General features: G+C 37.5%; 2 protein-coding genes across 4 annotated transcripts in view; one reads left to right on the plus strand and one right to left on the minus strand.

Annotated features, from left to right (window-relative positions):
- The first annotated feature begins 94 nt into the window (after positions 1–94).
- cfap263 (cilia and flagella associated protein 263) lies at positions 95–4,238 on the plus strand. Its single transcript, XM_030136970.1, has 9 exons — positions 95–209; positions 1,173–1,308; positions 1,536–1,697; positions 1,786–1,935; positions 2,454–2,564; positions 2,716–2,814; positions 3,392–3,499; positions 3,597–3,752; positions 3,933–4,238. The coding sequence occupies exons 1-9, from the start codon at positions 121–123 to the stop codon at positions 4,071–4,073; spliced, it is 1,152 nt and encodes a 383-aa protein (XP_029992830.1). The 5' UTR covers positions 95–120; the 3' UTR covers positions 4,074–4,238.
- A 1,528-nt stretch (positions 4,239–5,766) lies between these two features.
- srgap1a (SLIT-ROBO Rho GTPase activating protein 1a) overlaps positions 5,767–21,728 on the minus strand; it is an 83,272-nt gene continuing 67,310 nt past the window's right edge. For 2 of the 3 annotated variants that reach the window (XM_030135748.1, XM_030135750.1), the window contains exons 19-22: positions 17,777–17,957; positions 14,651–14,788; positions 9,682–10,060; positions 5,767–8,466 (exon numbers count right to left, since the gene is read on the minus strand). In XM_030135748.1, the coding sequence (XP_029991608.1) occupies positions 8,059–8,466; positions 9,682–10,060; positions 14,651–14,788; positions 17,777–17,957 (1,106 nt within the window). In that variant the 3' untranslated portion in view covers positions 5,767–8,058. The remainder of the gene's footprint in view (positions 8,467–9,681; positions 10,061–14,650; positions 14,789–17,776; positions 17,958–21,728) is intronic. The other variant, XM_030135749.1, reaches the window with a different exon arrangement.

Here is a 21,728-nt window from a genome sequence, read left to right on the forward strand (position 1 = left end):
TTTACATTTTGTATTTAACATTATATGTGCGTTTGTTGAAATACTTACACATGTAAGAAGCACTTGAAGGCAACACTTCCCCTAGCAACGGATGTGGAGGCTCAGTGTACCTTAGCAACCATGGAGGACGAACTTTCCCCGACAGAAGAAAAAGACATGGATGTCGGCGAAGAGCAAAAATTCCTCTATAACCGGATCGAAGAACTTAAGTAAGATTAAAAAAATAATAATAATAATAAAATAAATAAATAAATAAAATAAGATGCTTAGTTAGCCTTTCCAGTCGTAAACTTGAAATTAATGTAGTTTAACTATATGTTGCTAGGCTAGTCAGCTAGTTTGCTCAGCTAGTTAAGCTAAGCTAAATACATATATTTTTTTTTAATGTGGCAAGCGTTAAATTAAAAACGCCTGTATATAATATTAAGCAGGCTATAGGTTTCAGTACTAAAAATGCCACATTTTGGAGGTACCTTGTCTGATATTTTTAACTTGGCTCAAGGTATTACACAAATGTAAATTATTTTGTATATCTGTAATTTCGCAGTTTGGTATAAATAAAGTACATCTATCTATCTATCTATCTATCTATCTATCTATCTATCTATCTATCTATCTATCTATCTATCTATCTATCTATCTATCTATGAATGAACACTCTCTTGCACTGACTCCTTGTGGAAATTGAAATTGAAAGTATTTTTTACTACTGTGTTTAAACTATTGTGTATTTACTATTGTTTTTAAGTTTGTGGATACTGCTGGAACCTGTAAATTTCCCTATGGTATGACTAAAGTATCTATCTATCTATCTATCTATCTATCTATCTATCTATCTATCTATCTATCTATCTATCTATCTATCTATCTATCTATCATATGCTCTCTTAGCTACTCAAAATGCTGATCTGTTGAACTTGTTTTTCTATAGAAAACACACAGGCAATCAAGTTTAATCCCAGTGACCTCTGCAAAGAATATAGTTGTTTTTAGTTCTGTTTACTTATTTCATTTATTCATTTATTTATTAGGGGCAATGCATTGAAAAATAATGTACATGTAGAACATCTGATGTCCTGCATAAAAGAGTATATACCATTTAGCTAGCAAGTAAATAAATAAAACAAGTTTTCCATATATGACTGGGATGTTGTTACACACTTTCACCCCAGGAGTCTTAATGCAGCCCTCCTGGCAGAGAATGACATGTTTGAACGGTTCATCAGCCGTCTAGACCCACAAGACCTAGTATCTCAGGCTGTTGCAGAGGATCCAGGGGCAGCAGGAGCATCCCAGCCAGAGGTTGGAGTAAGTGACACCCACTGACAAAATCCTACAAAGAGTTACGTAAAATAAAAAAAAACTGAATGAAAAACTCTGCTGAGATAAGTTTTGAGTAGTGCTTTTACTTATGTCTGATTGAAAACCTTGTAATGACCTGCAGATGTTGCTTTCATGTGAATAAATCTTAGAATTGACAGTAAAATAGTTTTAGTTGAGTATATATGCATGTGTATGTATATGTGTCTTCTCAGGGTCGTGGATGGAGGCGGAAGTCTCGGGCCAGCATAGTAGATCGCATCCAGCAGCTAACCCTGGAACAAAAACTTTATCTGGCACAAAACGAAGTGACGGAGACACAACAAGACCAGGAGAAACTCAGACGGAAATATGAAAAAATCCAGGATAACTACATGGTGATGAAACACCCCTGTAACAAAAATACAATAAAACACACATATGTACAAATACATTTTCTCTAAAGGGTTTTGTATTTGTCTCCAGACATCTCTGGAAGAAGCAGAATTGCGCCTTGGAGAGATTAAGAAAGCCATGAATGAGCTTGAACGCAGACTGCTCAAACCTCTGAAGGACAACAGATTAGAAATAAATGACCCTGAGAAAATGCTGCAGTTTATCAAAGACAAGTCAAAGGTAAAAGTTTAGTCAAATGTCATCACTCATTGCTAAGTCAGTTTACAAACAATTTGGTGATTAAAGGAAATTGTTTGAATTAGTGGATATTTTCTTTTTCCACATTACTTAGATTTCATGGTTAATGCTAAATATGAAAAATATGTCAACAGAACTTTTAGTCTTTTCTCGTCAACTACATAACATGATGTGTAAAAGAAATAGCAAAGTAGGAAGTGATAGGATGGTGCTAGGATTAATGTAAATAATGGTATAAAATGGCAGCTAATGCAGTATGTTTTTAATACAAGCAGTTGTTCCTTCATAGTGCAAGAAAGCAATTTGAAGGAAGATACCTTATCTCACCTTATCCCTTTGAACAGAAAGAACACAAGGTTGAGATTTTGATTGACTCTTATTTATAGAGTTTTTATTTCATTTGGTATTTTTCAAAGAAATTACCCTTTCCTATTATGCAGACGTGTCTGTTAAACCTAGACATTTTCATTTGTAAACGTTCTGTTCATATACACAACCAGATCAACCAGTTGGAGAAGTATAGTCTGAAGAACCAGGCACTGAAAGCCCATGAGAAGAAGCTCCAGCAGCAGCTCCAAAAAAGACGAGAAATGGGAAAAGCCGAGTATGAGGTAGAAAAAATCAACTTAACGGCTGAAAGAGCAATAGATTCAGTGGAAAATACATTGTGAATGCCATATCTATTTATTTGTTCCTTTTTTTTTACTTAATCGTATTCCTTGCAAGTTGGTGAATATAACATGTCAAGTTGCTGTGTTGCAGGAAATCCTCCAGGAGTTCAGTGAGCCTAGAATTGATAAAAATCTGGATGAACTTCAAATCATCAGTTCAAAAGTACAACGTGTGCTCAGTTCACATAAGGTAAACTATATATTTTTTGAATGTTACACTACAAAAATCAAAATCTTACTAAGTGTATTTCTTTCATTTATAGTCAAAATATCTCATCACACTTAAAATAAGACATAATCACCTAAAGAGTAACTTTTCAGTGTGATATAAAAACTTATTTTTAGACAACAGAGCTTGAAAATCTTATTTCAAGAAATTTACCAAGATAATTTTCACTTGTTCCATTGGCAGATTTTTTTTTTGCTTGAATTAAGCCAAAAAAAAAAAAAAAAAATCTTGAATTGAGCAAAAAAAATCTTGAATTAAGCAAAAAAAAAAAAAAAGTCTTGAATTAAGCCAAAAAAACAACAACAAAAAAAAATCTGCCAATGGAACAAGTGAAAATTATCTTGTTAAAATTTCTTGAAATAAGATTTTCAAGATCTGTTGTCTAAAAATAAGTTCTTATATCTCACTGAAAAGTTACTCTTTAGGTGATTATGTCTTATTTTAAGTGTGATGAGATATTTTGACTAGAAATGAGAAAAACACACTTAGTAAGATTTAGATTTTTGACTAAACATCTCCAGTATGTTTATATGAACAGGAAATGCTGCAGAAGGTGACATGTGAGTCATCAGAGCTGAGCAGTGACATCATCAAAAAGAAACAGATACTGGCAAAAACTGAAGAGGCAATACAACGTGCTGAGGAGGTTTGTATGAGAAAAATAAAAGGATATTTTAAACCCAATTTGTTGGTTTCTTTCTTCTGTGGATGTTCATTTGTTTTTTCTGGCATTCTCTCTACAGGAACGTTTAAAAGCACAGCTCTTCAACCAACATCTGCACCGCCAGATGACAGATTATCAGGCTCCTAGTGTCACTGAATACATGTATGTCAAGGACAAACACAAGAAACTGAAGCACAGTGTTCACACTTGGGAGAGGAAAGTTGGAATTGCTGAGGTAAACCACATTTTCCTCTCTGTAGCACAGTCACGCCTCTACTGGATTTCCTGTTATTCTGTAAAATAATATTATGAAGTACACCATCTTCACTTTATCACAAATTTCAGTGGCAATAACATGAAACTTCTGCGCAATAGTGTCCAAAACAACGGACTTCCTTTTTTCTGTTTTTCCCAGATGGCCTTGAAGACCCACAGTAAAGCCTGGAACAATCAGAGAAGCACTCTCACTCCTATGAACAGTGCTGAGGCTGGAACGAGATTTAGGGGACACCAAATCTCAGTAAAGCTCCCTTATATCGCAGAAGATTGCATGTAGAGGAGGAAAGGAGAACACTACCAAAATGAGTGAAGAAAACATTTAAGAGTCTGAAAATAAAGAATGAAAGAAAACTTTGATTCCCAAATGCTGATTCACAATATTGGATCTTATGTTGATGTTTACAATGATTTGACTATTAGTTAGCGTGATAGAAAATAAAAATAACTTCATATACTATGATTCTGTTGCTGTCATTTTAGTATATTTCACTGGACTTGAGAATGTATGACCTTAACTTTTTAACCCATAAAGACCTAGTGTTACTTATATGTAGGGGTGTAAAAAAATATCAACTGCAATATATCGCGATATTTCATTTCACAATACTGTATTGATATTAAAAAGTACTGTATTGATATTTTTAGGTATTTATTCAAATGCAGATATTGTGGCTTTTCTTTTCTTGTTTTTCTTTTTTGTTTATATTTTATTTATTATTATTTAACACTCTTTTATTAAATAATGTTAGTTCCTTTGTTGGGATTGCACAAAAATAATGTTATGATGTTAATTATGAACTAATAGAATATGAACATTTGAACAGGATCTTAAACTGTAATGTCTGTAAAACATAATATAAGTTTTACCACAGGAACATTTTGTGATATAGCGTTAGATCCTGTTCTGATCAAATAAAAATGTGTTTAGTATTTGTGCATATTTCTGATGTAATTCAATTCTTCAAGGAAATAATCATTTAAAAAAAAAAAGAAACAAAAAAATTGCCTTTTTAACAGTATCATGATATAACAAACCGTGATCCTAGTATCGTATCGTATTGCCAGATTCTTGCCAATACATACCCCTACTTATATGGCAGTCAAAAAATGGATTTTTCCCTATATTTAACCTTTCTTAAGTGATTTGTCACCATTTATTATAATATTATCCTCTGCAATTTGCAATTTTTCAGTGGAAATCATGTATTTTCCTATATTTAATTCACTGGTCATGTGGATGTTCATAAAATCTCAGACTGAAGTTGAGGGTTATTATATCAGAAACAAAGAAGACTGAAAAAAAGTGACTTTTTCGGTGAAGATATCAATAATTGGATGTAAAAACAAGCATTTCCATCCACTGTCATTGATCAGTTCATTATGTCAGTTCCCAAATGAAATTTTCTCTATATCTAACCTTTCTTAAGTGATTAATAATCATTCATTTATAATAGTATCCTCTGTATTTTGGATGCTATCAGTATAAATCAGGTATTTTCCTGTATTTAATTCACTGATGGTGTAGATGTTCATTAAAGCTCAGATTAAAATTGATGGTTATTATATCAAAAACAGAGAAAAATGTAGAAACAGTGACTTTATCAGTAAAATATATCATTAATTGAACATAAATCAAGTGTGTCCATCCACTGTCATTGATCCAACTCCATAGGTTTTACTGGTGAATCAATGTTATAGAAGATGACAGTGTTTCCATGCTCAGTACGGAGCCTCTGAACGTCCAAATGGGTCATATCTGATGACCATGAAAAGACGACAAACTCTATTTTACACCACTTATTTACATGTATTGATAGGATTAGTGGTACAGAAATTATTTAACTCTTCAGATCAGTAGATGCTTTTGGTTACCGGTTGGAGTTTGGGTCTTTATGGGTTAAATCAGCCTTTAACAAAGTAAAATATAAGAGAAGAAATACATTACAATAAAATAATAAAAATCCACATCAGACTCAACAAACTATTTCCTTTATTAGAAAGAAATCCTTTGAGGTATAAGTCCGCAAAGAATCCTAAATGTTATGATGTTACATGCCATATATACAGTTATATACATAAAAGTGCAATGTCACAAATGAGTTAAGCTGTTTATTTATTCTTCTGTAATATAACGGTTTGTAAAATGGCATCATTACTTATTCATGTGTCTTTTTCCTGCGTTGCATTTTCTGAAAACACAGTATTGGACATGAAAATGCAACAGTACAGAATGTCTGAAGTTCCTCTAAAACATTTTCAAAGGCACTTTCACAAGTACATACTACAGATGTACATACATAACACCACAGAGTAGCTTAACGCCTACAGACGGCATAACTGAGTCCTACTGTTGATGATGTTACATGGTGACAATAGCACACTTTTTTTTTTTTCTCTTTACAACTGGCTTCATAGGTGGATATTTATTCTACATCATTTGTTCTAAATTAAATTCATTTCTACTCAAGAAACAAAACAAATGTAACAAAAAGGATTATAAAAATAATGAAAGTTAGTAATCAGAAAATCTTTTTAACTTTTGATTATTATACACACATTACCTGTCAAGTCAAAGATAGTGTAAACCTTCTGTTAGAGAGCATTGTTTACTTGTTGCAAACTCATACCAAGTCTTTTCCAAAGTGTTATTATATGCTCATCAAACATTCCCAGGACATGCACCCAGTTCTGCTTTTACTACAGTACAGAGATTACTTAAAAAGACACACAGAGGGGTGCAGTCACACAGCTGGAACTCTGGCACATACAGCTTTAAGGGGGGTATTGCATGGGAAATTATTACTTGACCCTGGACACATATGAACTGACTGACACGGGCTGTAAATCGTCCCCCATTTCCACATACGCCACTCCACAGTATATCAGAGCCGTCTTCATCCGTAAATGCCGGGAGAAAGCTTCAAGGTTACCATGGAGAGCAATGCAGGGGCAGGTTATGGACATTTTTACCTGAACTAAACACAGATTACAGATATTAAAAGCAAGCTGCTGTTTTCAGAAGTTGAACGAACACAAGCGTAGGAAGCAGGGTGAGCATATTAGCGGGCTTTTACACTAACAGTCGTTAGGGTCCATGGCTACCGGCAGAGCTCCCACAGGGTGCTGCCATGAGTCTATACACATCAGACTATAAGAAGAATGCTTCATCTAGTACAGTCACTTCTTTGGATAGGAAAAGCTAAGCAAGGCAAAAAAAAAGAAGCAATGGTGTTTTTTTTTTCTTCCACACTATGTAATAGAGTATGTGTTGTATATATTGTACAATGGAGAATGTTTACTCTCACACTGCCCCCATTGGTTATACAGTTTTAAATAATTGCTGACAGAATTTAAAAATGCATCAAAGAACATTTATAATGCAGTAGTGGTTTTATCCAATAGTCATATCTCATTTCAGGCAATAATAGTTAACATGTTACAATGTGAGTGAATGTAGCACAGAGGTGATCTTTGTACATTTCTGAGACACAACAGATGTCATGTCCTGCCAGATAAAGCTGCTATGTTTACACGCTACTGGAAAAAAAAAAAAAAAAAAAAAAAAAAAAAAGCATTTTGGTATCAGTACCATGAGTTTATTAACAGAGTACCATGAAGGGCTCCACAGGCCCATTATGAGTCCAACATTGTCATGGTTTCTGTCCAGGTAGTCACAGCACCTTTGTAATAGTAATATTTAATATGTGAAATCAGTTTCGTAAGGCCTTTTCATAACACCTTCAACGGCCTTTTTGAGTAGAACTATTCTAGTTGTATGTGTGAGAATGCCTGTGTGATTACTACAGTTGTTATGAGGCTCTGTTTCAGGTTCAGTGGTAAACAGAGGAGCTACATGCACCGTGTTTTGTTCAAAGATACACAGTTCATGAATGTCTGTAATCTAAACTAATGTACATCTTCTAAAACTCTGAAGGAAGCCTTTGTGATTTGTTGTTTGAATTGAATACAAAAAAGAGACATATTAGATAATATTAACCTAAATATATCAACACCTAACTGTGCACGTTATTCAGCCATGATTTGTCCATCTGACAAATCTGTCTGTTCTCCAACACCAGCCTTCGACCCAGTCCCCTTTATCATCTCATGTTAATGTTCAGAACACCAAAGGAAAACCGGCATCTCAATATGCAAATAGTCCTTTCCTGTTCAGGTCCATATTTTACATGTTCTTAGATATTATTTATAGTATGTCTAAAAAGTATAGAGTTGTTTTACATCTGTGGTGTCATTCCCAGAGGTTACATGGTGCAGGACTTGTCCAGAGGGTCCTGAGGAGATGTAGCTGGAGGCTGTGGTACCTGGCCAGACTTTGGCAGGACCATGGGCTTGGGCCTCAAGGCCGGGGGTTTTAGTTGCACCCCCATGCGAGGTGCTACCACAGGCTTGAAGGTGCTCATAGTATCGCTGGATGAGCTGGTGCTGCGGCGGATGGGAGGCTCAGTGTTGGCAGTGGACCTCAACATAACGCCATGGATGGGGCTGAGGGACTCGCTGGAGCTGGCCGGCGTAGGACCACCGCCGCTGCTGCCAGAGGTCTGGCGCTGTTCCAGGGTGTCCAACACCACATCGGGGGCGTGCTTCGCTGAGCTCTGCCTCTCCAGCTCACGCAGCTCATTCAGTGCAGTGTTCATGGTTTCTTCTATATCCTGCAGGAGACAAGACAGTGGGTGGATAAGAGAGGAGGACAGACATGGAAGGATCATAGTGAAAGATAAGAAGCATGAGTAAGAGACAAGAAGGTTGGTGTTAAAATAGAGAGAGACAAAAAATACTTAATGTAGGAAGTAATCATCAAGTAGTTACTGAGAAAGAGTTAATATACGGTAAACAGAGGTGACACAAGTGTAAAGTTAGGTACACAAAGGAAACTGTGATTTTAAAAGAGAACAAGAGCAACAGATTTTCAAGAAAACACCCAGCATGCATTAAAGACAGAATTAGTAGAGCATAGTACTCCACCTGCATCCCTCCCCTTGCATGCCAAGGATTTTGGACAGTGAAGGAGATGCAGAGATGACAAGAAATGTTCATCTTGGCATCCTCCTGGTAGGCAGGCAGACAGCCAGCACAGTTTAAAGTGCTCTCTGTGACCTCTGATTTCTATGCTAGCATCATGGCGAATTTTGTTCAAATAAGAGCCATTGTATTCTATAACCAGTGACACAAAACTGGAAAACAAGTTAACTAATTATCACTAGTGGTGGACGAAGTATTCAGATGCTTTACTTAAGTGAAAGTGGGAATATCAGTGCCAAAATACTCCATTACTCATCAAATAAAGGTCATGGATTCAGTTTTACTAAAAACATATCTGTGTTATCAGCAAAATGCAGTTTTAAGTATCAGAGGTAAATGTTTTTAAGTCTACTTTGTAAATGTGCAGCAAATTTTACATTTTGTAGACCACTGAGTAGATTAGAACAGCAGTGCAAGGCAGCGTAATACATGAGATGTAATGGAGTATGAGTATAAAGGACCAAAAAAGGAAATACTTAAGTAAAGAACAAGCATCTAAATTTTGTACAAATACAAATACTTGAATATTTGTACTTACTTACAGTCCACCACTCCACATGATTACCAATCAGGCATTAACACAATTGGTACAAAAAAACAAACATACAATTTTTTTCAATTTGTTGATGAGCATGGTTATAGTAAATATACTATGAGTCCCAATGTCAAGCCATGCTCCCTGCTGTCTGCCTGTGAAGCTAGTCTTTTTTGCGTGTATTTAGCACACAGACACAGTTGCAGCCAGAGGAAGCAGAAGACAGGGACTGACTATGTTTTTACAGGGCGGGGCAGGGCTTTGATGGTGGAGGGAGCTGCGGTCGGGTCGCCGCTCGTCCCACGCTGACCTGTGCGATGGTCTCCGGATCCAGGGACTTGCCGCCGTGATGGTGGGTGTCAGAAAAGCCCGTGTACTGGCCAGAGGAGGTGGAGCGGCGGATCGGAGGGCTCTCCATCTTCTTCAGAGACTCATGGCGGCTGATGTTAGTCAGACTACCGTGGCCGGTGCGACGGCGGCGTTCAGGGCTGTCCATGGGCATGTGGTTTCGACTCCGTAGCATGTCCCGAGGGCTGAAATGGCCCAGAACTGGGGAGCCCATTTCCGGGGTGCCTCCATGTCCCCCATGTCCTCCATGTCCCTGTTGAGATGGATGAACCATGCAGTGGACTTCACTAGGCCGGGCAGGCGGCCGCCGAGATGGAGGGTCTGATCTTTTTCTGTGCCTGCTGGGATAGAAAGCAAGAAAATGCAAGAAAATGTCAAAACATTAAAAAAAATTGACATGAACAAAGAATTTTAAATTCTACACAACAATAAATTGGCAAGTAAAATAAGCCTTGTTATAGTTTCCTCGCTACTTGGATGGTGGTTGATATAGCACTTTAAATGGCTAAATTATGAACAATAATAAAATTTTGATTTTGCGAATAATGGGATGTCTGATAAACAATGGTTTGTAAGTCACTAGGTACTTGAACATCTAAACCTAAACTTCAATCATAAAATAAAAAATAAAAAATCAAAAGCTGCAACTGTCACACAACCTTAGATCTTCTATATACTTTTTAGCTAGAGAACATTACAATAAATTAAAATTTTTCAGTCATACGTTTGATTATATGAATGAATGAATCCACCAAATGTGATGAGAGTTTTCTATATGTAAAATACACAACCGGTAACGAATAAAACTTCTATCTCAATAAAAAATAGAAACTACCACAGCTGCTACAAGTATTGTGAAAGGAGCCCTGACGTCAGTGCTCTGGAGTCGGACATGCATATTTGGGGAGCAGGTAGAGTGGGCCTGGCTGTCGGCCAGAGTAGAGAGGCCTGTGGTTCATCATTGCACCAAAACAGCTCCATGTGAGAGGCTCCAGCTGTCTCAGCAGCACAGCTGTCCTCCCTCTGAACCCAGACCAGCACAGGACTGTACACACCTTATCTGAGACATAGACATATGAAGGGCTGAGCACGCAGCAACATGTGTCTGATCGGACACACAACCCTCACACAGACACAGTTGTTTCTCCATAGTAACATCTATCTCCTCGAAGCAGTTCTATTGGTTCATACAATGCCAATAAAGCAGCACATCCTCCTCAGGCTGCCTCTTATAGGCTGATTTCAACATATTTGTGCCTAGAGGCACTATAGTAACTGGAGTCAGCTTTAGTCAAAGCTACAATTTTCAATTAACGCATCATAACCCTTGCCAAAGCTATACAAAATTAAAATTTATTATTCACCAATTGCATACCATATTTAGATCTATCTGGTTTTACATTTTTCACCTAATGTAATTCTCCCCGTGATATAAACTTGAAGTGCATATTAAATATCACCTCAGAACCAATACATATTTTAAGTGAAGTACTTTACATATCCTGAAGTGAATGGCTTTATTTGACTGTTTATTTCTGCCTAATGAATACAGTCTAAACCTAATGTCACTGTCATAAAAATTTACAGCAAGCTCTGTCAACACACCTAACAAAAAGCAACAGATATACAGACCTTTAGGATTACCAGATAATGTAATGGGAGTGTTTTTCACAAAGCCACTGAGCTACCATTTCTCCAAATTCACATCGCTTCATGATACAGAAAAGGTGTTTACTGTAAGTCTGCTTCAAGTCTACACTTCAGATGTTGACATAACACACTAACATGCACCCAACACTTTTAATTTGAATGAAATTAATGAAGCTGATTATTTAAATAATCAAAACAAAAAATAAGAAGTGGATCACTGCAGGCTGGTGTGCCTGGTGGAAGAAAGAAAAAAACTTTTTATGACTGCAGAGAGAAACCTAGTACCTAGTAAACAACTGGAGATCCAGATTTCAACCTGCAGGGGGAGCAGTGTGCATACATAAAAAAACGAGTCTCCCTCTGGGATGTAGTGTGCACCAACAGGCAGCTTCACAGACAGCAATGTACTCTACAAGCTGTCAGCCTACTGACAGCTCTGGCTTTGTTTATTTTGGCTTTGGCTATTAATAATTTTAATCACAGAGCTTTACATGAGTTTCTATATGACCAAACAGACGGTGGACCAATTTTAATACTTGTTTTTATCCCAGTAATGTGCATCCTCCTCACTAAAAGTATTCATTTGGATCACTAACATAAGTATTTTGTTTACCAAGGCTCACTTTTATCATAATGCCACTGTCTCTACATGTTACCAGCCAGAGAACCGTATGGTAAGGGCGTTGCTCGTTGAGAACACCAGAAGAGGAAAAAAAATCTATATTAAGCTCAGGATATAAATGATTCAACAATTGTGAGGATTTTCTGAATTCAAGAACATAAAGTGAGGGGGAAGACAGCAAAGAGAGAGAGAGAGGTGGGGATCACCTGGGAGCTGCTGACAGGTAGACTGCTGTCAACACTAGCTTAGTGAATTTCAGGACGTTCATTAAGACTGATGTGAAAATATGACTCATTCAGATGAACTCCCATTTGCATACAAATACCTGCAGGGGTGTAACTATTGCTCTGAGTATGAATCACCACCAGTGAAGTACAGGGGTGAGTATGGTTGAGAATATAACAGGAATTGTTCACGTTTTCCAAACACCAGCATCAGACGTTTCAAGGTTGCTTACTCCACCACGGGTAATGAGAATGCAGCAATGAAGAGGGGAAAAGACTAAATACTGGCACAACACCAGCAGACGCTGCCAACAAGTCTGACGTGTGATTGGATATGTGTGTGTCCTCTCCATATGTACCAGTATGACCTGCTGATGACTAAGCACCGCACTGAAATAGGCATTTAATACACATGCTTTGCAACAAGGAACTGCCTGGTCACTGGCATAAAATAGAGAGGGGGATGTTTCTTTGTCCAGTGGCAATAAGTCAGAGAGGGGTGAGCTGAGGATACAGAATGACAGGAGGGTGCAGTGTGTGTAACAATGACGACTGGGTACATATTGTACAACGTTTTCCTGCTTCTCTCAGGCCAGTTCATTTCATAGGCACTGCCAAAGACATGCTATTAAACTGTCAGCTGCTAAAAGCTTAAAAACAATAGATTATTTTTAGGAATGCAGCACAGTCTCATTCGAGGAATAACTCTTTATTAAAAATGTAAACTGAGTTCCTTTTTGTATGTGTCCATATTGGTTGGATGGCTGTACACAGCAAATTATTTGGTTTTTACCAAGATAAAAAAAACAAAACAAAAAAACATTAGATTTAGAAGTGTTAGATAATTTATCTTGTTTAAGAGTTCATTTCTTATTTTAATTGATCATGCATCTGTAGACATGTTTATTTTTAGATTTAACTAAATTCAAGAAATCTTGTCAAGTGAAATTATCTTACTGCATGGATAGATATTTCACTTGTTTTGAGTACCTTTTTCCTCAGATTTAGTGTTTTATCTTGTTTTCAGACACCCCCTTTTTTGCAGTGTACTCAGTCATTCCTGAATCGACTCAAACATCTTGGATGATGAAATGTTACAGTTGTTGCAGACATAAACTTAAGACTGTTGTTTGATAATAGACTGGTTTTCTACTATTAGAAAAAAATCCCATGTGGTCATTTATGGGTTGAGTCTAATTCCTCTAAACAGTGGGGTGTTTGTTCACATCAAAAAATGTGCCTTAGTGTCTCTTATTTGGGTTCAGTATGAATCTGTACAAAAAGAGTCCTTGTGGAGTTGTTCTAAAATATTGTGCAACTTTTTAAGCAGCTCCATCATTGCTGTGGTACATTATCAGCATTGTCCTTTGAAGATATCAAAATACTAGAAGCAATTTCTGCAAAAATGCACAACAAAGGAAGATAAAGCACTGCAAGCTGTGCCACTGATATGAAATGATAAACACTCTCTGTCTAATTGGCAAAGTCGAAAAGGTGAAGAAGGTCACACAGATGAATAAAAGTAGAATAAAAAAGGCTGAATAAAATAAAATTCCAATAATATCATGTATTTTGCTAGTAACCTTCATTATGCAGGTAGAGGGCTTTCCAAAAAACCAGCTACCTTAATCAGGCGTATGCAACTGGTATCAAATGTGACAGTTAACATATTTACCTTTCTGTATCCTTTATACAAGAAAAAGATAAGTTATTCTTGTTTTTACACCTAATTGTTGCATAAAGCTTGGATACTTTGAACACTAATATCCAGATGAAGTATTGTCGACACAATAAATCCAGAAATACAAAACACATTTGAGGTTTAATTTTGTTGTTCATGGGAAATATACAGGGTGTCCCCTAAGTCTCCATACATAGGCGACGTAATACGTTCCATACATATATGGTTCTAACATGTATTTCTTTATATTTCTTCTTTATAGTTCTTCAGCAGTGGAGGACACGCATTGAAATGTGTTCCCGACAAAATGGCAGTCATATAGAGCATATTATATAAATAAAAATGGTTTACGTCAAGAAACGTTTATTTTTCCTATGTATGGAGACTTATGGGACACCCTGCATATGCGGTTCTCGATCTCACATGTGTCTTGCTGAGAAAGAGACACAAAGTCAGTTTTCTCTTGATATATCTTCCTGTAAAAGTTCATTTATTGTCAGGATGTTTGGGGGATGTGTGGTTTGTAAAAAATGGGTGGCATGTGACAGATACAGGACATGACTCTTAGTGTACTTCTCATTTCTGAAAAATCTCTGACATCTTTACTGGGATTTATTTAGACAGATGTGTACAACAACAACGATTTTGGTAACATTAATCAGCAAACAAATATTTGTTTTCAGATTCCTAATTGAGGTTACTGGTACAAAGTGTCTGAGAGATGCATGAATAAAACAGCAGAGTGTAAACCAACCTGGTGATGTAGGCCTCAGAAATGCGGGTGTCATTAGGCGAGCTCATGTCTTTCCCTGAGCATTTATCCTCTCCTGCATGGCCGCTGCTGGCCTCGCTGTCAGCCTTCTGACTCAGAGTGTCTGAGAAGTTGTCATCTCTGGGACACAGAGACAGAGTGACATTGAATCACAGAAAGAGTGAGAGGAAGTGACAGACAAACAGACAAGAAAAAGGAGAAATCAGCGAATCAGCCGGTCTTTCATTTTACGCTATTCTTCGATGACAGTATTTGATATTGGTTTCCTGTTGTGTCAGCATGTTTCTCCCTTCTCTCCCAAGGTCCAGAGAGTCAGATGAGTCATGTTACTGTGCCTTTCAGTCTTATGGTGATGCCTTGTGGTGGCTGTATGGGTTTCAGAGAGGTATGTGACTGGATACTGGGTACAGTTGGTGCTTGTCAGATGGTGGTAATCAGAGCCATTGAGCTGCACTGCTGCCTTTGATGTTGTGTATTAGCCGAAATAAAACACAGTCACTTATTTACTGTCTCCACATGCTCACAGAGCAAGGACACGCACTTCTCCGAAGCAGAGGCAGAAATAAACAAAATTTACAGACACAAGATAATATGAACACTTTGATAGCCAAGCCTTGAGTGGAGACTTCCTGTGCTGAAGTGGTGTGTCACGCGTCTCTGTACATGTTTTATTCTTGCCGATTTTATGGGACAAGTGAAGATCCCAACCCCGTCTGCTCCTACAGTCCACGGTCAGCACTGTTTAAGTAAAGGGCAGGATGTTACAATGCTCAGGGACAATCCATACAGCTGTAAATTCCCATGCTCTTTCATTAACTAAGAAGACACCCCATCAGCAGTGCTCCTCCTAGTGAATTATTGATAGAAGCACAGTGATGGGACAGCAGCGGGGAAAGAGAACAGAAAAAGAGGGGAAGGTATTCTAAATGACCATTTTGTCGGCCAGCCACTAAGTGATTGGAGTGATTCTTTTCCCGTCCTAACGAGACAGTAAATCCAGTCCATTAAGCACCAACAGTCACCATGGTGCTTGTTAGGGCTAAGAGCCAAAGACAGTGACAGAAGACACATTAAGGACCCTGGAGATGGAGAACACTCCGCAGCTGAGCAGGGCCAATGCTGGGCAGGAAAAAAGAAGGCTGAAGTTCATCTATGCATGACCCTACGGTCAAGTGATAGCTTAGAGCCTCTTATAAAGCAAATGTTGTTTAACCCTGTGGTTCTTAACTGGTATCTCCTTGGAGCCAGCATTTTCCCCATTGTCATTAAGTCATGACCCACTTTTATAGAATTTAAACCAGGCAAACAGATTTAAAAGAAAAAAAAAAAAAAAAAAAAAGCCTCATTAACAGATGTTCTATGCCAATGTGAGTTATTTTTTAAAGACAAAATATACCAGTTTTTACCAATGCATTCAGATCATATTACTTTAATTATAAACTGAGTGAAAAGCTCAGCTGCGGAACTGTGTCTGCACACAAAACAGGCTGTTATCAGTTACTACACATTTTTAAGAGAAAATAGGGTGCGTTTTGGTTCTAAATGACAATCAGCGTAAGTATCTTAGTGTTAACACATCATGCAGTTGGGTTTTAGTCCCTTTTTATTGTCAATATTTATGAAACCATATTTATCTCACTGGATAGTATTTACAGGACACTACAATATAATCAGTGTACGTGCAGGTTTGAGGAAGACAAATTTGTGACCTTTTAAGACATTTTTCGAGACATTCGTTCACATAAATAACAGTACAATGAGCTTAATATTTATTGCCTTGAACCAGCCTTAACCATGTTCCATCCAGCTAAAATTACATTTCCATTATTCCATGACTAATGTTTCTGCTACTGACGTTCAAGCTCATACCTGAACTCCTCCACCATGAATGATTGATGGAAGCTCCACTGATTCCTATCTCTGTTACGCTAAAACGCTAAACACTTATTGCAAATTTGATTCTTCATAAAGATTTACAAAACAAATAAAGCAATATCACTTATTGTATCTGAAATTTTTTAAGATGTTTGAAAGGATTAATTATCAATTTTAAATTAAATTAAAGCCTTACTTTGGGACAATCAAATTTAAGATTTTTTAAGACACCCTGTATAATGTAAGCTTGCCTGTCATGCCTTATTCAATGTCTGCTTCCACGTGGCAACAGTCGCCAGACTACATGTCTCTGACACCTGTCATTAAAACTCCAACATTAGATAACATTTAAAACCAAAACACTGAAAGAGTTAAACATATGTAATTTCCACTGCTACAATGCATCAGAATCAAAAAAGTAACAAAAGATGTAGTTTGATTGACATTGTGGAATGGATCATGGAATTGATTATTTTCACATCAGTTACAAATGCAAATCTGTGTGATGTAAACCTTGTTTATTGAAGAGATAATGGATCAAAATGTCAGTCATATTTGTGTAGTGGTATATTCATGTTATGTCATTTCATTCTTCTTAGATAACTGCAAGTAACTTTAGTTATCTTAATGTTGTATACCAATTTAACATAAGGTGATCCCATGTATGAGAAGTAACCCTAGTAACATTTCTTTCACTTATACACTGGCTTGGCGGTGTGCATAACCAACTGGATGCCAAATAATAAAAAAAAAAACGGAAAAAAAAAAACATGCAGTGTACCAACATACACTGCAATTTCAGTTAATCTTTGGTGTTAACTTAGCATGATGACACCATTTCCAGGTGACTCAATTAAATGTACTGTTTGAATGCATCTAGTTTTGACATAATGTTAAATTAACTGAATATAAATCCCTTTTCTAAAAATCAAAAAACTTAAAAACCTGCACACAGTAAGAGTTAGACGGTTAGAGGTGACCTAACTTGTTAGTATTCAGCGTGTGTGCAAGCTCTGTGCATCATGCAGTGTCTTTGCTTGAATTTAAAACAAGAGAAACCTATCCCATACCTAGGAAAAGTAAGATTTTTGGAAACAAATACAAGGTCTAGATATTGATTTCTCTTTAGTTACAATGTTAATATATAATCAGTGTACTATCATCTACTTTAATGTGCACGTTCGTCAGGTGGAAAGTCAAAAGACATGTTTGCAAATTCAAGTTTAAACTCACATGTCCTGAACGACGATATACTGATGTGGCACCAGGCCGTCGATGCCATTGTGACGTCCCTCCCACCAGTCCTCAGATGCTCGCTGATACAGCAGCAGGGAGGCGCCCTTCTTAAAGGACAACTCCCGGGAAGAGCGCCCAACGTAGTCGAACTTGGCAATTGCTTCAATGGGTTCGCCCTCTGTCAACAGAGAGGATTAGACAGGTCAGATATGTCAGACAAGGCAAAGACATCAAGTAAAGATGGCTATTATCACATAAGCAGGCAGACATTTTTGATGATGACTACAAATATGTGCATTTAAATAGGTGTCCGGTAGGAGTCTAGGAGTGGGTCTAAGTGTGGCATGCTTGTACATGTGCACGCCTATGTGCCAAACAGTGCACGTGGAGTTCAAGTGTGCAGAGTGTATTAGCCAGCTGGTTATTTTTGCTGTAGTCAATAGTAACCCAGCTGTACATTGCTGGACTGTGACCAGGGCCACAACAAGCCCACAGGAGCTTTACCAGGATATTTATAGATGGTGATGAGAGGAGATCTATATGTCTCCAGGGCATGTCACTCATTGTATGGATCATTAGATTGGGGTGATATGTGCTCAATAATTGTACAACTAGACTTCTTGATTACTAACACGGGGCCAACCTGCAGTGCATAATAATGATGACATCAGTTACAAGTGGCAGTGATATGAGTTTTTTTTCTGCCCAATTTTGTTTTACTGATGACATTCTTCAAATACACTATTCGGAATTTAAAATCTGCCTGTTATATTGTTATCCATCTTGAGGAAAATATGTGTACCTTAACAACAGCTATTGTCAGCTCTCCTGTTCAAAAGTCTCCGAGCCAATATGCATGCACTACAGCAACACATGTCTAAAAATAGCTTCTTTATTCTCCCTCACTCCTACCTCTGCCCTCCTCCCCTCTCACTTTCTCACTTTAAGTCAGACAAGGGGTCCCTGGACACATATAGCCCAACTATATACACTAGCAGAGAATAGAGTAAATGGCTAAATCTTGTATCAGCTGTGAAAAGCTATCATGATATATCTTTCACAGGAGCTCTGGAGAAATTCCCAGATGGGCAGAAGGGCAATGTGAGCTATGATTCTTAGGACAGGCGAGGCTTCTTAATTTTTCTCACAGTCCTATTCAGCTTCGTCCGTTTTTCTTCTTTTTTTTTCGACCGTTTTCTTGCCACCTTCCCTGCTCCACTGGGTTGTCAGGATTGACAGGGTGAATGTGACGTGGCTCCAATGAAATGTGACAAGCAGGAATTTACTGTCTGAATTAATCGTGCTGCTCTACACCAGACAGGCTGTTAATAAAGTGGAGTGGAGATTTCTTTTTCTGCCTTTTCTCTTCACCAACTCTTCCCCCCTCCCCTTGTAATTTATTCACCCATCCATCCATCCTCTTCTTCAAATGTTTGTCCGACATCTCACGCGCTTACAGTGACGTGGCTCAAATTGGAGTGCGCTAAAGGGTCCCCTATGACGTGGTGTGCAATTATAACCAAGAATCGCTTCAGAACCAAGCCACCCGAGGTTGCACATACACACTCGTGCTGTTACTGGAGTTAGAGAAATGTTGAACTGTGAGAGCTTGAAGCCTGCAGTATGAGAGATACAAACTGTCAGAAACAAGTCAGTGGAGCGGAGTCGCTGTGGGTGTTGCTCTAGATCCATGTTAATACACAGATATAGAGGAACCTAAGCAGCCTGGCATCGGATACAACTATGATCAATATAATAGTATGAAATGCTCTTTCTCTTTTATCCACCCAATTTTACATTGCTGCTACAAGCCAGGCAGAAGCCTCCAATTTGGACAGATCAAAGTGGGGCTCTGGGGAAGAGGTATAGCCAGTCCTGTACAGTAAAATTCCCTGCTCTTTAACATGTGCAATCCATATACAGTATGCCTGCCGGGGCACTTGACAACAAGGACATCCTATACGCTCCTGCAAAGTGATATATAATCAATGCTCCAGTTAGTTCACCTCTGACCTTGTAGTGAATTTACCAGCATATGGGATATCAATGTATTGATGGTGTACGAGAAGTGTCACTGTAAAAGCAGACAATTAATCTCTGTGCATGACAGCCCCAGTCCTGAGAGTGACATGTGTTAACCCTGAACGGAAGTACAGCGACGGTCAAAATGTGATATATATATATATATATATATATATATATATATATATATAAAACATTCAGCAATTTATTTCTTGAATGTACTTTCTACTTATACCTGATTAAAAAAATACTCATGTAGTTTTTGCTGTTTGTGTGTGGCAGTGTGCTCTGTACAAATCAGACTACACAGGTAATCTCACTGAATAATGAACTCTTTCCATCTCTGGGGGATTCACTACATTGAAAAAAATCTAAATCTTACCAAGTGTATTTTTCTCATTTCTAGTCAAAATATCTCATCACACCTAAAGAGTAACTTTTTAGTGAGATATAAGAATTTATCTTTAGACAGTAGATCTTGAAAATCTTATTTCAAGAAATCTTACCAAGATAATTTTCACTTGTTCCACTGGCAGATTTTTTTGTTTGAAATTAAGCACAAAAATCTTGAATTAAGCAAAAAAATCTGCCAGTGGTACAAGTGAAAATTATCTTAGTAAGATTTCTTGAAATAAGATTAAAAAAAAAAAAATAAAAAAAATAAGTGCTTATATCTCACTGAAAAGTTACTCTTTAGGTGATCATGTCTTATTTTAAGTGTGATGAAATAATTTGACTAGAAATGAGAAAAATAGACTTGGTAAGATTTAGATTTTTGCAGTGGATAAGTTAGTTTCTGGACAGCTACTTAAACTGACACATGAAATTACCTTTTCTTCTCCAACAGTTTTGAGCTTTGAAAAGATTGGATAGCTAAAATTTTTTCTTTGTCAGTATGCAGACCAGGAAAAGAAGTCCCTGTGGGTCTGAAATGTGAATGAGGTCATGGAGATTTAAAATAAATAATGACAATAACTTGACCACAGGGAGGCACCCAGTCGGTGGAGACATCCTTCCAGTCCATTTAGATATGTTTTTGGATCAAAACCATGGTAGCAAGGGATTACTGGAAAATATATCTTTTACAAATTAATCAGAGAGTTGATAGCTGCAATCCATGTGTTACACTGGGAATCTTCATATCCAGAAGTTTCCCTTTTTAGTTATAAATATCATTTGAAAGCACTGGGATTAACAACTGATGCAATGTGAGGAGATGAGCTGTATTTCCAGAGTGGCACTCATGAACAAACATGGAGACTGCAGATGATTCATGGCAGGGTGTTCCTTAAAATCATCCCTGGGTGTAAAAAGGAGACAGGAATGGGGTAGTTGTTGTCACCATGGAAACAGGTTTAGGGAAGTGTGACTCTGTTACTAATGTGAAATATGAAGACCTGCTGCAACCACATATAAGTTCTCTCTTCTTCCTGTCACGGTGTCTACATCTAGTCAGCTGCCTGTCAAGGTTATTTATGACTTTTTAATGAGCTCAAACTTTTATTGTCTTCTTCTACTTTTTCATTCGATGTTAAATAGCGACGCCTGACCCTGTCTGATCTTTTCGTCTCAAACTAACTCTCTCATTGTTTGAGTTGGACCTGACTAAGTGCTCTCCATTACACTCAAACAATAGACCACATGTATAGTCACACAACTTGAACGTATCCCATGAAGTCCACCCTCTGGAGTCCTCAGGGTCTTTTTTTTTTTTTTTTCCATTTTGCACATTTGTCTTGGACACATGGAAATGTAGTTCAAATGAGCAAAAACAGATGCTATAATTTCTAAGAAGCAATAAAAAAACCTGACACATTTGATACACACTCCTTTCATTTCTTTTACAAATTACTACAATAATTATCTGTCATGTCAAAATCGGGGGAGCTGAAAAAACAAAGATTTCTCTTCTGAGGGGTCCAGTTGG

The sequence above is a fragment of the Sphaeramia orbicularis genome, chromosome 6 (genome assembly GCF_902148855.1).
Source record: "Sphaeramia orbicularis chromosome 6, fSphaOr1.1, whole genome shotgun sequence".
In the NCBI taxonomy this organism is placed as follows: domain Eukaryota; kingdom Metazoa; phylum Chordata; class Actinopteri; order Kurtiformes; family Apogonidae; genus Sphaeramia; species Sphaeramia orbicularis.

Bases quoted from the DNA above. Each gene is read 5' to 3' on its own strand.
- cfap263 (XM_030136970.1), top strand. From the start codon at position 121: ATGGAGGACGAACTTTCCCCGACAGAAGAAAAAGACATGGATGTCGGC. The intron at 1,936-2,453 runs GTAAAAGTTTAG...ATACACAACCAG, and splicing joins TTATCAAAGACAAGTCAAAG to ATCAACCAGTTGGAGAAGTA. The intron at 3,753-3,932 runs GTAAACCACATT...TGTTTTTCCCAG, and splicing joins GGAAAGTTGGAATTGCTGAG to ATGGCCTTGAAGACCCACAG.